The following is a 19,203-nucleotide window of genomic DNA, read 5'->3' on the forward strand; positions in this document are numbered from 1 at the left end:
CATAGCTTGGTAAAACATAACTTACTTGATGTTGTTAAATTATCACCTGCAAAATGAATGACGTGCAACATGTAGTAAAATAGTAACAAGAATATACTGGCCAAAACAAAACGAAGACTAATCTTACAAAACTCTGAGTTCAAAAGATTGCTAGATTTTTATTTATTTAAATTCTGAAGTTGCCCATTTACCTGAAAGAGAGAGCTCTGTTTTTCTGTACCCGGTGCCTTTTCTATCCAGGAATCCAGTGGTTTCAGTGTATTGGTATTCTGAGTCACAACAGGAAACTTAGCTGCCAAGGTTGGTCTGCTGGATACATGCAACTGTTGTTCTTGTTGCACTATCTGGAGTTTTTTCAGTAACTCTTGAGGTGAAATCACCCCAGAATTGGTTGCTTGATTGCCAGAGAGAGAAAGTGGCTGTCTAGGAAGTTTGGACTGTTCTTTACTAAGTGTCTGAGATTCTAAAGTCTGGCCTGGTAGGGAACCATTGAAATACACCAAAGGTGGCTGGCTCATATTGTTTACTGGTGCTGCTGGTGCTCCAACAGCAGCAGGAGTCCTGCTGAACACAGCAGCTGTTGAATTCACAGATCCTGTTGCACTGGAGTCCATTTTAGTTGCTGGCCCTGACTGACCCTGTAATTTCTGTAATAAGCTCTGAGTGCCAGCAGTATCCTGAACTACACAAGATGTTGCAATACCATGAGAAGTCACAGGTTGGAAGAGTCCTGTGAAAGTCTCACCCGCAGGGTGGATATTGCCATTTTCACAGAGTCGGTTCTCAGGAAACTCAGCAAGCGGATGAAGGTCTGTCCCACGCACCATAAGCTTCTGAATGGCAGGACAAAGCTGTTTCTCTGCAGAGGGCGAATGCCTGCTAGGTTCTTCGTAGGACAGTGAACGCACCACACCCTGCCTAACAGGAAGATTGTCTTGATGCTGTTTATGAAGCGGTTCTGAGACATCTAGCTTTTCTTGTTTTCCAAACAGTGCTGTCAAAGACAAGTGCTGTGGTTCAGGATCCATATTCTGTGAGGAGACAAAGGAAAAAAGTCAACATAGTTCCTTCATGCATAAGTTACATTAAGTGGTGACAACATTTAGCCAACAGTATTTAAGGAAAAGTCTAAAAAACTGCTATGCTCTTTTCTCCCAAGAGAATTTTTAAATAGTTTTGTCACATAGGAAGGGCAAGAAGACAGTTTTCAAGCGGCTAATGTGGGAGAAAACCAGTGAATCTGAGAGATAGCAGTGGCTTCACTTTAAATACCATGAAAAAGCATTGTACTGATGGCTGAAAGGGAAGATATTAGTAAGAGACAAATCTCCCCTTGTGTGAAGCAGGGACACCCTTCTTGTACATCTCCCTGTCACAGCTGAATTCAGTTTTTAGGATTTTGTAGTGTGACTTAGCTTGAAGACATACCACAACAGTTTTCTTTATTTAGATTAACTGAATTCACCTAGAGAAAAAGAAGACAAAAAACATGGTCCAGCAATTGACCAGCTTGTGATCAAAGCAGCATTTGAAAAACTGAAAGACTAGTATTTCTTTGTTGCATCAAGATAGTATGCCTGTAATTTTACATGCTTCCATATCATATGGTGGGGATTGGGGGTTTTTTATAAAACACATGAGTTTTTCATTATAAAAATTTCTTACTGTGGTTCCACCTCAAATTCATGTACTGACTTTCTGACTCAAATAAATATTCCTACGTGGTTACTCAGTTACAGCAGCACTAGTCAGGAAATGCACAAAACATTTTACCTTGCTTTGCTGAGATATTCGTTGATGCTGGTTTTCACTAGGCTTCACTGGAATTGGTTTGATTAGGTTGGGGTTGTTATAAATTGCAGAGGAACTAGTTATTTGTTTTGGCTCTGAGCAGGTCTTACACTGCAACAGAAAAGAAGGACTTTTTACTAAGTGGGACAATGTCTTTTCCTGTAGTTCTCCACTATAGTAAAATCCAGACATAGCCAAGTACTCAATAACCAAAAAATATTAGTTGCAGCACTGATTATGAAATGTTATGCTATTGAAAGAACTGTAACAACTGCAACCTAGTTTTTCTAAAACCAGAGAGCATATGTAAAAATAAACACTTGATTCCAAGATTCCCTGAGTATGAAGCTTCCCTCTAATTTAAATCTCAGTTCTCTTTCTTACCTTCTGCTTTTCCAGCACTTAAAAGAAAAAAAAATTAAAAAGCACCTTAGAAACCAAGCAACAGACATGCTTTTCCTGAATCAGTAAGCAGCTAGAACTACTTTAGGTACACAAATGATTAATGTGCCCATAAAGAACATTTAAAATGCTTTTTGTTAAAAACTGGAATTGTAACTCAAACTCTTTTACATAAATATTCCACATTGTGAGAACTTGGAGGATGCATATACCTGCACAGATAAATAATTAAAGAATCAAACAATTTGTAGAATCAATATGTTTTCTTATTAAATATGACAGGATTAATAACAACATTTATTAAAAGATGGGCAAGACATGACTATAAGTGATCAGGGACATGAAATGACTGACATATGAAAAGAGAATGGCATGATTTAACTCAAACGCACAGAAAACACCACATGAGAGAGAAACAATAAATGGAATAGGAAAAGGTGCATAAGATGGTCTTATTTACATTGTACAAAAAATAGGAATATAGTCAATGCAACTAAAAAAGCATTAGTTATACAAGGAATGCTATTGTCAGTAGAAAACAAAACAGTTTATTGGAAGCCATTGTCGCTTGATACAACTGAAACCAAGAAACAGGAAAGATTTTTAAAATAATTATCTAAAAAAGTTAATCTTATCTGACAAGAATATTCATAGTTAATTACCTGAATTTGATGGGCTCCAAATTTTATAACGCAGGACTAATGGTTGGGTAAGGAATCATCAGTTCTGGTTTCTCATTCCTTCCTCCAAAGAGCCCAATCTTGTGCTTTACTGGAGACAGAACTCTGGACTGGACAGACTGCCATATGGGCACGCAGCAGAGCTACTACTGTGTGATTATGAAAATGCTAGTGCCCTTTCCAGAACTTTCCAACACAAACTCCTTAGGATGCAAATGTGTTAGGTGACAAAATAACCCCCACTCTCAAATACACAAAACTGATCACCTAATCATTTGTGACACCTACCGCAACAGTGAACAGGCACGTTTGTCCCAGGGTTGCTCAGTTAAACAGAACTTCAGTTCTTGAAGTGAACTCAAGAGGCTCTAGAAGGTATTCAGTGCCTTCTTTGCAACATTTGTCTTCAGGAATCCCAGCCCCTGAGGCTGGTGGGACTGGAGCCTGGCATGATGGAGTGATGAAGACTCACCCTTGGTAGAGGAGGATGAAGTTAGGTAGCACATAAGCAAAATGGAAATACTCAAGTCCACAGGACCAGACGGGATGCATTCATAAGAGCTGAGAAAGCTGCCTCTCTCATTGTGAAACCACTCTTCATTTTGGAAGGTAATGGGAATTGAGGGAGGTTTCCAAAGACTGGAAGAAAACAAGCATCAGTACTATCTTCAAGAAGGGCAAGAAGGAAGATTTGGAACACTTCAGGCCTGTTTGTCTCACCTTGATCCCTGGGAAGGTGATGAAACAAATAGCTTCCCACTGGAAGCCATTTCTAAACATATTAAGGACAAGAAAGTGACTGGGAGCGGCCAGCATGGATTTACAAAGAGGAGATCATGCTTGATCAAACCAATAGCCTTTTACAGTGAGATGACAGGCTCAGTAGATGATGGGAAAGCACTGGATATTGTCTACCTTGACTTTTGCAAAGCTTTTGACACTGTCTCCGGTAACATGCTTGAAGACAAACTGAAGAAATGCAGACTAGGTAAGTAGACAGCGAGGTGGACAGAAAACTATCCGATATGCTGGACTCAAAATATTGCTGGCATGAAGTCCAACTGCAGGTCAGTCACTAGTAGTGTACTTCAGGGTTTGACATTGGGATCAACACTGTTTAACATCTTCATTAATGACCTGAATGATGAGGCAGAGCAGGCTTGCAGACAATATAAAACAGGGATGTGTTGTTAATAGGCCAGATGGTTGTGCTACCATTCCGAGGGACCTTGACAGGCTGGAGAAACGGGCTGATGGGAATATGAAGTTCAACAAAGGGCAACTGAAGAATAACGACCCCATGCAGTACAGGGTGGTGCTCACCGACTGAAAAACAGCTTTGCAGAAATGGACCTGGGTGGGCAAGAAGTTGAATAGGAATCAGCAATGTGTCCTTGTGGCAAAAGAAGGCCAACAGCACCCCAGGTTGCATTAGGCAGAACACTGCCAGCTGACCAAGGGAGGTGCACGTCTACTGAGCACTGGTGAGACCACTGGTTAGACTCCTCCACTGAGCCTTGCAGTGCTACATCCAGTTCTGGGCTTCCTAGCACAAGACAGATGCAGACACACGAGTGAGTTCATTCAAAGTCTATGAAGTTGATGCAGGCACCTGTCAAGCAGGGAGAGGCTTAGTCTCCAGAGCAGAAGGCTCAGAATATAATATCAATGTGTATTAATACCTAATGGGAAGAAGTAAAGGAGACCAAGTCAGACTCTTCTCAGTGGTGCCCAGTGGAGGAGACAAGAGGCAAAAAACAGAATATACAAAACCATGTTTAAACTTAAGAAAAAAAAGCCTTTTTACTTTAAGATGTTGGAATACTGGAACAGGTTGCCTAGAGAGGCTGTGGAGTCTCCATCCATGGAGATATTTAAAACCTGACTTAACATGGCCCTGAGCAACCCACTTTCTTTGATACTGCTGTAAATAGGGAGGTTGGACTAGCCTGTCTCTAGAGCTCCCTTCCAGTCTCAATGATTTTGTGAGTTTCTGCTGAAAAATCGTTTCGTAGGTGTTTGGACAGTCAAGGATATCTGCAATGAATTACTGAAGACACAGTCTGGCAAAATAGAAGTTAAGTTCCACTCATGCACCTGGCTTTCTTCTATTGTATGACAATGTTTGGTTCAAATGTTGCTCTCAGAAATAACTTTAAAGCATGCACAGACAATCATACCATAGGGTGGTTAGCTATTCAGTTTGAAGAAAGAATAAGCACCTGTCTCTTCTTTCCTGCTATACCGCTACTGCATAAAGTGAGAAATTTCCTCAAGCACTAGACTGGAATAAAACATGAAAAAAAAACTACTGACTTTGCCAATAATGCACAGGTTCACAGCAAAATTGAATTTCAGTTAAACATAAAACCACATAGCAAGTGCCTGATAGCTAGTCTGAGCAGGCCAGATTCAACATGTAAATACATTTAAACTCAGCTACATTTTTTGCCCTCTCCGTGGAAAAAAAAAAATTAAAATAATCAAGGAAATACCATATTCTAGTAAAAGTATCTCTTTCACCCAGAGCCTTTCTACCCATCTCAGTGCAAGTTTGATGACTAAAGATGTCCCAAAATTCAAATAAAGAGCTAAGTCCAAAGACTACTCATGATAAGCAAAACAGGGTTTTTTTTTTTAAAGCTAGTCTATGCTTACCTCCCTTCTCTATGATCAAAGCTTGATTAACTGAAGCACTTGACAGAAATCTACGCTTAACTGAAGTTTCAGTTTTGCTTTGCTATTCATATTTAAAATAGTTATGAATAGATTGCTATGAAAAATCATAAAAGAAAGAAGCCATGAGAAAAAAGTGTAGAATACAAGCCTACAACACTAACTATTAAAGCTTTTACACTAAGGAAGAGTTTCCTTTCCATTTATTACCTCTGAGTTATATTTATCAATGTACTACTCAAAGAAATTTTTTCTTTAGTTCTTTTGAGCTTACATGTTGTTATCCTTGAATTTGAGTAATTTAATTTATTTTTTCATTTTTACAAGCTTTTTTTTACCACAATTTCCATCCCGTTTGTATAGACCCTCAACAGTGTCGTAGTACAGAGCCTTCCGCAACCTCATCAACTTTAAAAAAAAAAAAAAAAAAAACAACTTAAAAAAAATATTTTAGATACACTAGTACAAATGACTGAATTATTCTTAAATGACTTTTTCCAAAAGGTTTCCCATTGGTGACATATGTTGTCTCTCATTCACTTAATAACAATTAGGCATCTTACCTAGTTCATTATCAGATGAAAGGTTTTTTCATAGTCCAAATAAGTGCTTGATCTTTACTAAAACAAGTGAAGATCACTTTCTTTTTCAGAGTGGACAGATTCTAACCTGTTATGATACTACATAGATCAAAAACACACTTCAGTAAGATTAAATACCTTTTTTTTCCTCCCAAACTGATCTCTTTCTACAGGATGCTATTTCTCAGCATAGCTTTTTGGGCAAAAAGCACAGAGGCACGCATTTAAACGTTTTTCTTTAGCATGATGGAGAACATACTCTTGCATATTTCACAATGAGTTCTGCAGAATTTTAAAAAAATCCACCTGGCTCTCATTTCTCCAGAACACTTTAAAAGGCTGACCTCTTCAGAAATCACGAGTACACTAGATTCCACTATCATACTCCGCATGATCACAGAAATAAGCATATAAAAATGAGGCGAGAAGGAGTAGAGTTTAACAGAGTTATCCCTATATGAGCCTTTTTCAGATCAAATTGCTCAGCAAAATGAACAGCAGCATACACAAAGGCCTATAGAGAGTGACACTGACCTGACCTGGTATCATTCCCATGATTTGATAGCACGGCTAGTAGGTTGGTATTAAACTCAGGGAAGCATGCTGAAGAGAAACAAAGCCTGTGATGATTTCAAAGTTATTTGTAACTACTGGAGCTCAGAATATAAGGTCATTTTGGCAGGTGGGCAGCGTGGCCTTGTTGATGAGTAAATTAGGAGCACCAGCATGACATTTTAAGCAACTGTCAGGTGGACAAGTAAAGAAGATATCAGATGCCATCATCACGAAAGAGCAAAAAGCAGCATGAAATAAATGTCACCATGCTCTTTACTGATAAAACCAGAAGAGTACTCATCAGCTACAACATCTGACAATTACTACATCTTGCTCCACAGGTCTGTCCTTTAGTAGTGTGTCTTGTTCAAAGCTACGCTCCTACAAAAGATGCATAAGAAATCAAAATTTCTAAGATCAAGTCAAAGAAATGCTAAGCAACCTTGGAAAAAAAAACTAGGCATACATGGTGAATGTCAATCAAAAAGAACAAGACCACCACTTAGGATGTTTTAGGCAAATTTGGTACAGTCAGAGACATCTGAGGCAAACAACTGCTCCGTGTTGTGAGATTTCATAACCAACCTGTCCAATATGAAGCTCAAGCTGACCAGAACATTGTCACAGGAAACAAACAACAGACAAGCATGGTACTTCAGTACTGCGGTTCTCCTGAAGCATCCCAAGGAGCATCCCAGTTCTTCCGTCGCATCCCAATCTCATGCTCCACAGTAAAGAACCTGACTTTGAGACATGTGAGCTGCAAAGACCTATGAAATACAACGAGGAGATGCTGGAAGGTCTGATTCAAGGAGAGAAGGCCAGCCAAGACCTGATGGAACCTATAAGAGTTTCGCAGACAGACAGCTATGCTGAAAGCGATGAAGTTTTGAAGTCATCAGAGCTCGAGCACAGAGCTAAAAAGCCCTGGAAAGTTAGGATTTCTACCTAGCTGATGTAAAGCAGCCTCAAGACAACATTCATGAACAGTCACATGAAGGTGCACAAGGTGCCTCGCAGAAGAGAGGGAATAAAGGAAGACAAGAACTGTCTCAAAGAAGAGCAGTAGCAGAAAGGATTTCCAGTCAGAGCCCTGCTTAAATGAGACATACAGACCCAATTCAGACTGTTTAAGAATAATAGCGTAGACTCTGCATCATCCAGGATGAGTATGGCACAGTGCCCTCAAGAAAGCTAGATCTTCTAGATCCTACTATCAAGTCTTTCACACAGTTAACAAATCAAAAGCTAAAGCACCTGAAAACTTAGAAACTATATTCCTGTTTGGGCAGGGCAATACCATTGGAACATTTTGCTGAAAGGCAGTGAAGAAGCAGTCAAAGAACAGAAACAGAAGCCTAGAGGCCACGGCTGCTCAATACTAGAAATGATGTTCTTTTCAAACGGTTGCGTGTAAAGAAGTAAAGAAGAAGGAACTTTCATTATTTAGGGCACATCAACCAGACAAAGGATGTCCACCTAATCTGACATGTAGCACATCAAAGACAGTATAGTAAACACGTAGATGCTACAGAAGAACTATGCAGCGTAGAGCTAAAACTACAGCGTGTCTTGTACTACAAGACAAGGCACAGTTGCTAAAAACATTTTGTCGTGCTTTGTTCTGTACCCTAGCAGCTCTTCAACTGTTTATTTCCCTAGCTATCATTATGAGGCCTGCTAATACCACTTGCTACCAGAGATAAGAAAAGGCAGGTGTGCATTAGAAGTACATTTTTCAAAAAATACTTTAGTGGTTTAGCAACTTAAAGCTCTATTAATAAAAAAAGGAGGGGGAAGGCTATGTATTTTATTTTTCATATAACCTCTCAATGTGTAACTTAATTTGAGAATAAGATATACCCTTCAAAGTTAGTTACACTCTTAAAAAAATAAATTAATCCTAGGACTTAAAAATTGAGCAAAATTCCTTAGATGCTTTGAAAAGTCATGTTCTTATTCTACGGCTCCCAACACTTTAAAACATCATCTTCTCCAAAACCACACAGAATTAAAAAAGGAGAACAATATATTCCATAACTGATTTCAGCACATCAGCATTTTGAGTCACAAGACATACACTAGCAAGGATGTAGTTGTCATAAAGCAGCCAAAAAAGCATGACTGCTGCGAAATATATTGGCATTAAATACAAAAGTGGTTGTCATTGCCTTTATCACACTCTTCCTAATTTTATATTACTAAGAAAACAAGAAAAAACTCCACATATCCAGTTCTTAAGAAGTCAGATACTCCTAGTACTCATGTCTTAGATGAAGAGGAAGTTTTCATATTATTTCCTTAGCAATCACTTAAATGCAGAAAGATTAAAAATGAAGTAAGAAGCAAACTTGCAAAAGATCTTATCTGCAGGGAAAAAAAAAACCAAACAACTCCTATTATTTAAACAACAGATCTTCTGGAATTTCCTCTACTTTGTCTTGATTTTCTGTGTGCTTATGTAGAAATGGAAGGTAACATTTTTTAAAAGATCTATTACCTCTTTCTCATAGAATCTGAAGACAGCCTAATATTTTTCTGGTTTTCCATTTACAGTATTTTTAAGGTTACTTGATGGAAAATGCTTAAACATTTCATAATATCTCAAATCACACACTTCTACGCCAAGACCAGATACCGATTCAGTATTAAAACACAGAAAAGATACCAGGTTTTGGAGGTGTTGTCCACTATAATACATTAAATACCCATTACAGAAAACACAAAGGCCCTAAGCTTCAAAATAAGCTGTACTACGACAAAAAGGGCGACATTTCACTATAACTCAAACAGCTTGCTATTATCTTTCTGAGCATCTTATCACTAGCCACGTTTCAGAAAAACAACTTTTTCACTCTTTAAATTGCTTATGTTTAAAGATATATATATATTTATTTCTAGACTCAGGACACTTATGAGCCTTATTACTGCATGACAACACGTATGAAATACAGGAAAGAGCAGTAGGAACCTGCAGGCTCTGCAATTTGCAGCGTATATATGAATAGTTAAAATTATTAGATTTTTACTCCCCAAAGTAAAACGTTTTTGATTGCTCAATAATACCGAACATTATTAGTCCATTAGTTACTTCTTTATTTAAAAGCCTCAGAAGACCAAAGCAGCACAAGGGCTGAAATCACACTACAATTCAACCTTTTCATTTCCTTCCATTAGTGTTTGAAAGTAGCTAACAACCACAATTAAAAGCAGTAGCTTCACTGGTAAATAGTTCTTCTCTGAAGGAAGTTATTTGTACAAAGCACAGCTACAGAAACTATTAGCGGCTTCCAATACTCCACCCGGAAAGAGGACACAACTTCCAGGTGCTACTCAATAAGCACAGGAACTCTAAGTGTCAAAATGAAAGCCAATTTATACTTGTTCTTACCCCCCAGCATTCAACAGATAATCATATACATGTTCTCCTTTCAGAAGTTTTTATTAACGACATTCATTTCTTTTGAATCTTTAGCAGATTCCGACAGAATTTTTCCACCAGCCACTTCTACAAAAAATGAGAGAGCACACTCCTCAAAATCAGTTTCACTTTGAGTAAGACTAAAACCAAACCAAACCCAAACATTTTATGTTTTCAAATGTAAAGTGTGAGCAAGTTGGCATCACAGTATTCCCAAAAAGAAATGTCCTCTTTTTATAGATAGCGAGTCTCACCTTGGTATACTCATCTTTGGCCTTGGTAAGCATCCGTAAGATATCCACTTCTTTGTTATTAGCAGAATTCATGATCATTGGAGACACTCCTGTTCCCGTGCCATGCTGTGCTTTGAATTGTTCCTGCTGAGTTAGGCTGAAAATTGGAGGTGAGAGGAGAATATACAAGACAAAAAAACAGATAAAATATAAAACATTTAACGACAACAACTTTACAATAGTTAATCAAAACTCAAATATTTTATTTTTTTCACCCATCTACACGAAAACATGTGCAAAAAAATTTATATTAAAAGATCTATATTAAAACATAATCTGACCAGGCGTGAGATTCATTTTCTTCAATCTTTAATACATTAGGCCATAGACTAAATTTCTGTAACTCAGTCACAATTTCTACACCCAGAAGGAGCAGGGAATTTACAGTGTTATTCAGTTCTGCTGGTAGTGGAGGATGGCAAACACGCACAAATCAGCCATTAACTACTAGCAAATGACCAATTTCCTGCCCCAGCTGTTTTATTATTATTGTAGAATGCTGAGAATTAAAACATGCAGCCAACTGGCAGAGCGACAGGGTATTTTTTATCTATATGTAACACTGCTATTATAAACCACTACATGTGGTTTACAATTGCATGAATCCTCTGAAAACTAGTTTTTATTCTAGTAAATTACCAGTTTGAGAGTACCTAATCACCACCAACTGAAACCTGAGCTAGTTAACTAAAATTAGCTGTCAAAACCCTGGGTTTCCCAGGGTTCATTGCTTATTTCTGTAAATTCATTCTCATCAACAATCTCCTGGGTCACAACTGACTCATTTTATAGCTGTAGAACATACAGCAAAACCAACAAAAATTCCTCCCACCATTGTCACCGTCTGTGTTTCACAAAGTTTTTTCACTGCAAAATGAAAAGCAGCAGGTATTACTTTAAAAAGAGATATAGCGGAAACATGACTACCTTCCCATAACAAATCCCATCTGGAACATAGTGGTAGACAAGTTAAAGCACTTTGCTATGGATCGAGATGTGCGAGGATGAGCCTTGTTTGGACTTGTACTGCAGGGCACGTAAATGGGCTTCTGGGCACTTGGTAACTTTGGCAATCAAAATTGGTATCACTTCCTCAGCATGCTTCTGGCTACAGAAGCTGTTAAGACCGGGTCAGATGACGTGAAAAGCAGAGATTCACAGGTCTGACAGTACCTCTGCACTGTGCTCTGGTAGTGCCTCATGCTGTCAACTTGACTGTACCCACCTCCCACGGCTTTCTTGGGATGACAAAGACCCGGCTCTATGTCATCCCTCCTCCTGTCCCTTAAAAGAATTATGACACAATGACATGTCCAACCCTATATACCGCAGGCAACTGGTATATCCAGTCTTTTTGCCCGTTCCTATCAGGCTCCTTTACTACATCTTCCACATTATACCTCTAAGAAATTTAGATTACATTTGTTGATAACAATCTGTAGGACTTCAGTTCCTTTGTCCTCCAAACAAACATGAAAACGTGCAGAGTACAGTCATAAGAAAGGGATTACTGCAAACAAGCCCATCATTTGGCCAATCAGACGGTAGAGCAGAAGAATGAGCCTTGTCCATCCTGGACATGTGAAGGCAGCAGTGAGAGTGAAAAAATCACCCATGATATTGTTAGATTAAGATACAGCTGAGAATACAGTTCTCTTTGGAATTTTAATCTCCAGCTTGATTGCAAAATTAAAGATTGTATAACATGTATAAAATAATATTATTTTGTACATAAAAGTAATTCATTCAGAGCTAATTAAAGTCTTGCTTTATATTCCAAAACCAAAGTGAATTTTGTGCATACTACTAAGAAATGAGGAAGCAGGAATTCAGCCATGATGTAGAAACAGGATAAAACCCACAGAAATTGGATTATTACAGTATGTCTTCATGACAGCCCACACTTACATTGATATAGGGGGCGCGGGGGGGAAGGTAACAGCAACATTAAAAAAATAAAATCTCCCCAAACTGAAAAATATATTAAAATCCCAAAGAATGCAATTCTTCAAAACAGATCTCTGAGTCATCAGAAAATAAATCAGATTAACTATTACACTGTAATGTAGCTGGAAAGCTGTGTTACAAATTATGAAAAAGTACTGCAATACAATGATTTATTTCTGATTATACGAAATGCAGGTTTGTGACGATTTTACCCGCAACAAAGTCTATAAAAATAGGTTTAAAGTAGAAAGGTATGACCATCCTAGTAATATAATGTGCATGTATGTACAGAAATACATACACAGAAAAAGCACAAAAAGTCTTGTTTACCCATCACTTACTTTTTCATGAGCTCTGCAATTCTTTGGCATTCTTCCTTATCATAAAACCAAATCCCATATATGGACACTGTAAATGCACATCAAACACAAACTATGAGCATCTTCTCAAATAGCAATTCTACCTGGTAGATATTTTAAAGTGACCTGTAAAGGAATTTTCAAATTTATTTCTGTCTTATATGTTTTCCTCATCTATAAAAATGACACCTCAGATCCTACAAAATAAAAAAAGATCAAAAGGAATATCTCTAAGGATGCAAATGACAAGCTCTTGAACCTTCAATAAAGGCAGAAGTATTTGATCCTCTTCTTCAGAACACTAAACCAGAGAGTTTTTTTCTTTAAAACCTTTTCCTCTGTCAATTTTTTCAGTTGTCATATAATATCCATTAGACTCCAGTGGCTAGTGTACTGCAGGTGGTGTTGCACGCATACATAAGCAAGCAAGATTTGTTTACTTTTCAACAACCTTCAGGCCTATCTTATATATCATCAGAGTTGTTAAGAGTAGTACTAATGCACCTCTGCCTCCCTGCAGATTTCCTGTAATATTTCCCATTATTTTCACCACCAAAGAAGTAATTATCTGTAGGCAACCCCAGGATTAGATAGAAAGCCTATATCTAAGTTCAGACCTCCACTAACGTAATTGCCCGCAGCTTTGCACAGCAACAACAGATTTAAATTTACTAGTAGTTCAAGAGTCTCAAATGTACACACTGCTAATGAAACCATCATGATGGTAATAGTCATAATGGAACTGTAGTTAGTGCAGCTTCCAACATAATAAACATGGAGCTTTTTTCCCCCACTCACAACCATGTTATATAGCTCTTGTAAGACAGCCTGGGAATAAATCAACAACACTGTCTCAAAACAGTCTGTCTGCATTTGTCAGGGTAACTGTCCTATTTTTAACCTCAGGCACAAATTTGCTGTGAGAAGAGGAAGGGATAAGCACTTAAAGGGTTAACGCAGATCTGCCCCCTCTCTATCATCCAAACCTAGTGTAACATCTGTGTTCCCTTTACATTAGATGGTAGCAAATAGGTAGCTGCTGTGTTTCTTCCCCTTTCTCCCTCCTACCATACTGCAGGCAAGACTCTTCCCTTAATCTTGCTAAAAAATGTCTAACATGTTTCAAACATAGTAGGGGACAGATTTTATTTGAAAGGGGGTATAAATGGATTGAGTACCTGTTTAAACACAATTACAACACTGACCCTAATCATGTAATATTTCCTTTTATTAGCAGTATCCAAAAGCAATCACTTCTTCAATTCCAGAGAATCAAACCCATGGCATATGAAGTATAAGTTAGCTTTGTTAATGTTTGGAAAGAAAATGAATGTGCAGCTGTTTGTAAGACAAGTGTAATACATATCTCCATTCCGCCTCAAATTTTCAGCTATGTGTTGTCTTTTATATAGCTAAAAATGATTCAACTGTTTAATACAGCATACTGGCGAGAAGCCTAAAAAACTCCACAAACCAACAGCCATCCTGTAGACATACAATAAATAACTTGTAAAAGATGTATGGTGCTTATTAAGATTAACTTTTTAAAAGTGTGATCATGATTTCTATTATTTACCTAAAAAAAAGGTAAGTTACATAATATGCACCAGTGATTCTACAAACATGCAATGGAATGGTTGATCTGAACTGCACAAATAATCTAATCTTTGTAACACAGATATTGATATTAAAACATGCATTTTAAATAGACATTAATACTCTAACGCATTCCAGTAAGCATCCAATAATAAACTGCAAACCTGTAGAAAAGCATGTGAACGATTTGCAAGGTTCCAAAATAGTGACCTATTATACAAAATTACATATTCTTCTGACAAAACACATTTGAAAACTTATTGTCCATATTACAAGTAACACTGTATTCTTCAATGCATCAACATAGCAAGCAGACTGAAAACCACAGACAACCCAAATTTGTTTTAATCAAGATTCTTCTTTGTTATAAAAAACCTCCAACGTAGAAGAATATTGATGAAACTTTGGCCATCTGCTCCATCCTCTGAATTTTTTTTTGTCTGCCACAGCTGGTGGCATCATCAATATGCAGGACAGGTTGAACAGCTTCACCTTTTGGCCAATTGACCAAATATGTCATATACTATTTATTAATATCCGATAAACTTGAAAGCTGACAGTCCCATGGAAATACTGCAGTGCTTCTGGCCACTGAAAGTTGAAAGGCTGGAATGAACAGTAGAAGCAAGCTAGTTTACCTCAACTCGGTGACAAACAGAATTAAACCATCTGATTAACAATATAAAAGACCATTTCAAATTTTACAGAACTACAACTAATATTTTGAAATACAGTTCAAACTAATGCACATCCATTTCAGATCAGAGAATAACGACATTAATTACCGTCTGTCCCACCAGACCAAAGCACCACCCCAACTATATATCACAACTGAAGTTTTAAGTCAGGATATTGCAGATCCAGAGACCTTTAGCCTAGATGTTAGCTGAGTTTCAAACACACCCACCCACCCACACTTACTTTCTTACCTCAGTCAAATGGTACTTTCAACCCAGACTAGGAATCACAGCTGAAAGCAAGCTAAGACCAAACCCCAACATCCTCTGAGCTTACAGCTCACCCATTCAGTAGTGAAATTTTTCAGAAGTGGACAGTCCTCCTCTTCTTCCTTCCACACTTCTCCCATCTGTCCAGAACAGATGAACTCTTCAGAAATACATTCAGAAACAATCATACAGCCGTTTCATTTGCTGCGGCATAACGTACTCTGAGCTCTTTCATGCATGGGAGAATAATGTACCAGTGGGAAGGCAGTAACTTGGTGGAAATCTGCGATACCAGGTATCCAAAGTACACTAATGGATGTTTTCATACTGCGTACTCATCACCTGGAGTAGCCATGGTGTAAATTCATACTACAGTAGTATCTTCTGCTATAATCTACATTTAAGGAGAGAAAAATGTAAGAGTAGTAAAAATGTGTATTAATGGCCACCCTCTTGATTAATGATGAACATAAAATGGCAAAAATAGAAAAATTTATGTGTATGACAACACATAAAAACCCAGGACCAGCAAAAGAACCTAAGATTATTACAAACTAACTGTCAAGCTAGGAACTAATAGAAACTTAATACACGTACAATACAAATTTCACCACAAGTGTTCTACTAGCATGGAAACAAGTGCATGTCTTATCAGGATTAAATCTAAACAGATTACTTTTATCCGCCCTCCATCTCTATCAGATCAGGATTTCCTTTTTGGCAAACAATCTAAGTATCATCTGTAGAGTGGTAATTTCACTAAAATGTTCACATGTTAAAAATGAATCATTAAACAGCGGAGGCACAACTGAATCACTAAACAGCAGAGGCACAAAGTAGATTCTTCTACTGTAGCATAAAAGAGGAAATATTAAGTCATTTCTAGGCCCAGCTTCAGCTATAAAGTTATCCAAGAAGAAATTATTGTAACAAACAGAAAAAGAAAAAAAAAACACATATCAAAGTCAAGTATCTTCTGCTAATGAAGTGAGCCAGTTACATGAAAACTAGCTAACAAAAGCCCAAGAAGGAGAGCTAGTTTCATACTAGCTCCATATACTAGCATCTATTCATCCACTTTTAACAGTTCCAAAGTAATTTAATAAAAGGAATGAAATTTAGTAATAAAGAGATCACATTAAAGAAAAAAAAAAAAGAGCAACAAATTTATGATGTTGTTAACAAGACTACACAAAACTAGAAGGATATAATGCAACTATCAAATCAACAAGATATAATTAATATTGACTGGGAATAAGCTAAATAAATTACTGAAATAATCTAATTGAATTTATTAAATATTAAGGGATATCAGTCTTTAGAATTTTTAGAATTTGAAAAAGGTAGGTTACTCATAAATCAAAACTGAAAAACTTTAACAGAATCTGTGAAGGTCATTTCATATAGCTCAGTGATTGAATTTCAGCAAGTATATTATTTAATTTTAAAATCACAACTTCAGAGCCAATTTTGCAGCTTCCGTCTTACAATTTTCATTTTTTGGCTATGGATTTCTCCTGTCCTCACAAACACTAGAGCACTCGATACTATTTATAAGCGGAAGCTGACAGCTGCTATCTACCAGAATTACAGATGACAATTTCTAACCTCTCAAAATCTGAAACATTTATTTATTATGATGATGAAGAATTTCATATCAACTTCCACAATTCATGCTAAGTATCCTATTAAAAAGGAAGGCTTTTTCTCTAGGATTATTTATTTTACTTTTCATTTGTCTAGCTTCAACTTCCAGCTATTAGATTTTTGTTTTCTGGATAAACGTTTCCATTGTCAAAGTTTTGTGTTCAGTGTATCTGCCACACATTATTTTTAAGCTATTGCTCCAGAGACTGCATACAGTATTTAAGCTTGGTAAAAGTAAATACAGAAATATAACAACTACTGACTACTCCCCTGTACCTAGAAACTGTTTTACACTTGCTGGTATTAAAAATAAATAAATAAAATTATCCTTCAACTTTCATGTTTTCTTCTTGATCTCGTGCTTCTTAAGATACTTTGTTCCCTACGTATGTCCTAGACTCTTGCTCCTGAATATGTAAATCCACAATTGGCTATATTAAAATGCAGTTTCGCTATCAATATCTTACAAGAGAGCCAGACTCCTTTATAGTGGTCATCTTTTCTCGTTGCTATCTACCATTCATGTAATATTTGACTATTCAGCAAACTATCAATGCTTGCATTTCTTTTTCTAGTACTTTTTAGAATATTGCAGCCTCCATTTTGCAGGATCGACTGAAAAAAGAACCGAAGTAGGTTATATCCACAAAAATAATTTTCAATCTACAAGTTCTTAACTGAAAAAAACGAATCAAAGCATGCCATGTTAGTTTTGTCCTCTTATACCCCAATGTAAATGTGATCCCTTTGTCCATGATACCATCTTTATAAATATGATACAAGCATACAATGTTCCCTCCAGTTTGCTCAGGCTCAAGTAGTGAAGGAGACTTGCCTGTTGAAGCTCGACATCCTGCTCTGCAGCATAAAGCAAGAGAGGACTGCAACAAAGGAAAGAAGATATAACCAATCTGCAGCTAAGGCAGCTGCATGCTGTCTTGGAAAGCTGAATTCCATCTCTGATGCTGCCCCAGAGGTATTGTGCAATGATACGCAAGTTGTAAAATGTCATCTTAAGTGGCTGTCACTGGTTGCGTACGTTTCATTTCCTAGTGTTTGAGTTGAGGTCCTAGACCTGGGTATAAGATTTGAGTGCATGACCTGCAAAAACACCAGCACAATTGAAGCATAATCACAATCACAGCCTGTAAGAATTGGTTTTGTACACAGGAATAATAAATACATTGGAAAAACTAGGCCTCAGTAATTTAAAGTCAGGCACCCTGTATTTAATTGATCTCTGGTATTGTAACTACTCTGCCTTAGGATCCCCATTTGTAAAATGGGAAGAACAATACTTCTAATCTGAGCAAGGTAGAACAGTTCAGCTCATTCACAAGTTATCAGCTGTTCTACTGATTAGTATCACAGAAAACAACAACAAAACCAACAACAAAACCCAGAAAAAAAGCTATTAAAGGTTCTGTCCCTAGTGCAGAATACTTGAGCAGCATATAAAAAAACCTAGAAGCCCACATATCAGTGATGAGGAAAAAAACAGAATACTGAGTAGCCACTCTTTACATGAATGCCATTCAGACTACTTGATAACTGAAGCAAAGTCCCTATTGAAAGACACATAATTTAAAATTCCATAAGCAAAAAAGAGATATTGCACAAGTAACTTTCATCTTGGTATTCAGTAATTTAGAAGCCTTAAAGTTCTTTTAGCTCTTTACAGCCTTAAAGGTCTTTCAAATAAAGCATTTTCCTTAGCTATTCAGGTATTTAAAAACAAAACACTAGTACAAATTAAAATTCATCCTATTATACCATATTGATAGTGATGCAGCTCATCAACAGGGCTGGAACTTTTAGGTCTTTTATTTCTCTACATTGTGTAAAGCAGCACAATACAAAATATATATACATAAAACAAATGTATTTGTTTCTAAATAATGGGAATTCGGCTTAGATATATCCTGTTATTTATGGAAGGTCTTAGAGGGGAACCAAATTTTTATGATGTCTCAGGCACAAAAATGCAAACAAACTGAAACAAGGTAAAAGTTTTTTGAACAACAAAAAGCTGTATTTTGATATGAGCTTAACTTAAATTCCTAAAATGTTACTGAAGAAAAACCCAAACAATTTGCTAATTCAGTAGGCACTTCTCCTTTCATTTAAAGGTTGATAAAACTCCTGACCCACTTACTTGGGGAACTTTTAATATAGACTAGGAAAAGGATGACTTGGTATTTCCATTATTTTCATTATTTATAAAACGTTACATACGAACAAGCAAGAAAAAAGTCAGTTATTAAATGGAAAAGAACCCTGCTCAGAGACATCTTAACGCAAACTGATG

The 19,203-nt window shown here is 37.1% G+C and overlaps 1 protein-coding gene across 2 annotated transcripts in view; it reads right to left on the minus strand.

The window, feature by feature from the left end:
* DCP1B (decapping mRNA 1B) overlaps positions 1–19,203 on the minus strand; it is a 46,348-nt gene that overhangs the window by 9,458 nt on the left and 17,687 nt on the right. For both annotated transcript variants that reach the window (XM_086755729.1, XM_086755737.1), the window contains exons 4-7: positions 12,688–12,754; positions 10,361–10,496; positions 1,774–1,902; positions 192–1,031 (exon numbers count right to left, since the gene is read on the minus strand). In XM_086755729.1, the coding sequence (XP_086611855.1) occupies positions 192–1,031; positions 1,774–1,902; positions 10,361–10,496; positions 12,688–12,754 (1,172 nt within the window). The remainder of the gene's footprint in view (positions 1–191; positions 1,032–1,773; positions 1,903–10,360; positions 10,497–12,687; positions 12,755–19,203) is intronic.

Source organism: Chlamydotis macqueenii, chromosome 1 (assembly GCF_036417535.1).
Source record: "Chlamydotis macqueenii isolate bChlMac1 chromosome 1, bChlMac1.mat, whole genome shotgun sequence".
NCBI classification, from domain to species: Eukaryota; Metazoa; Chordata; class Aves; order Otidiformes; family Otididae; genus Chlamydotis; species Chlamydotis macqueenii.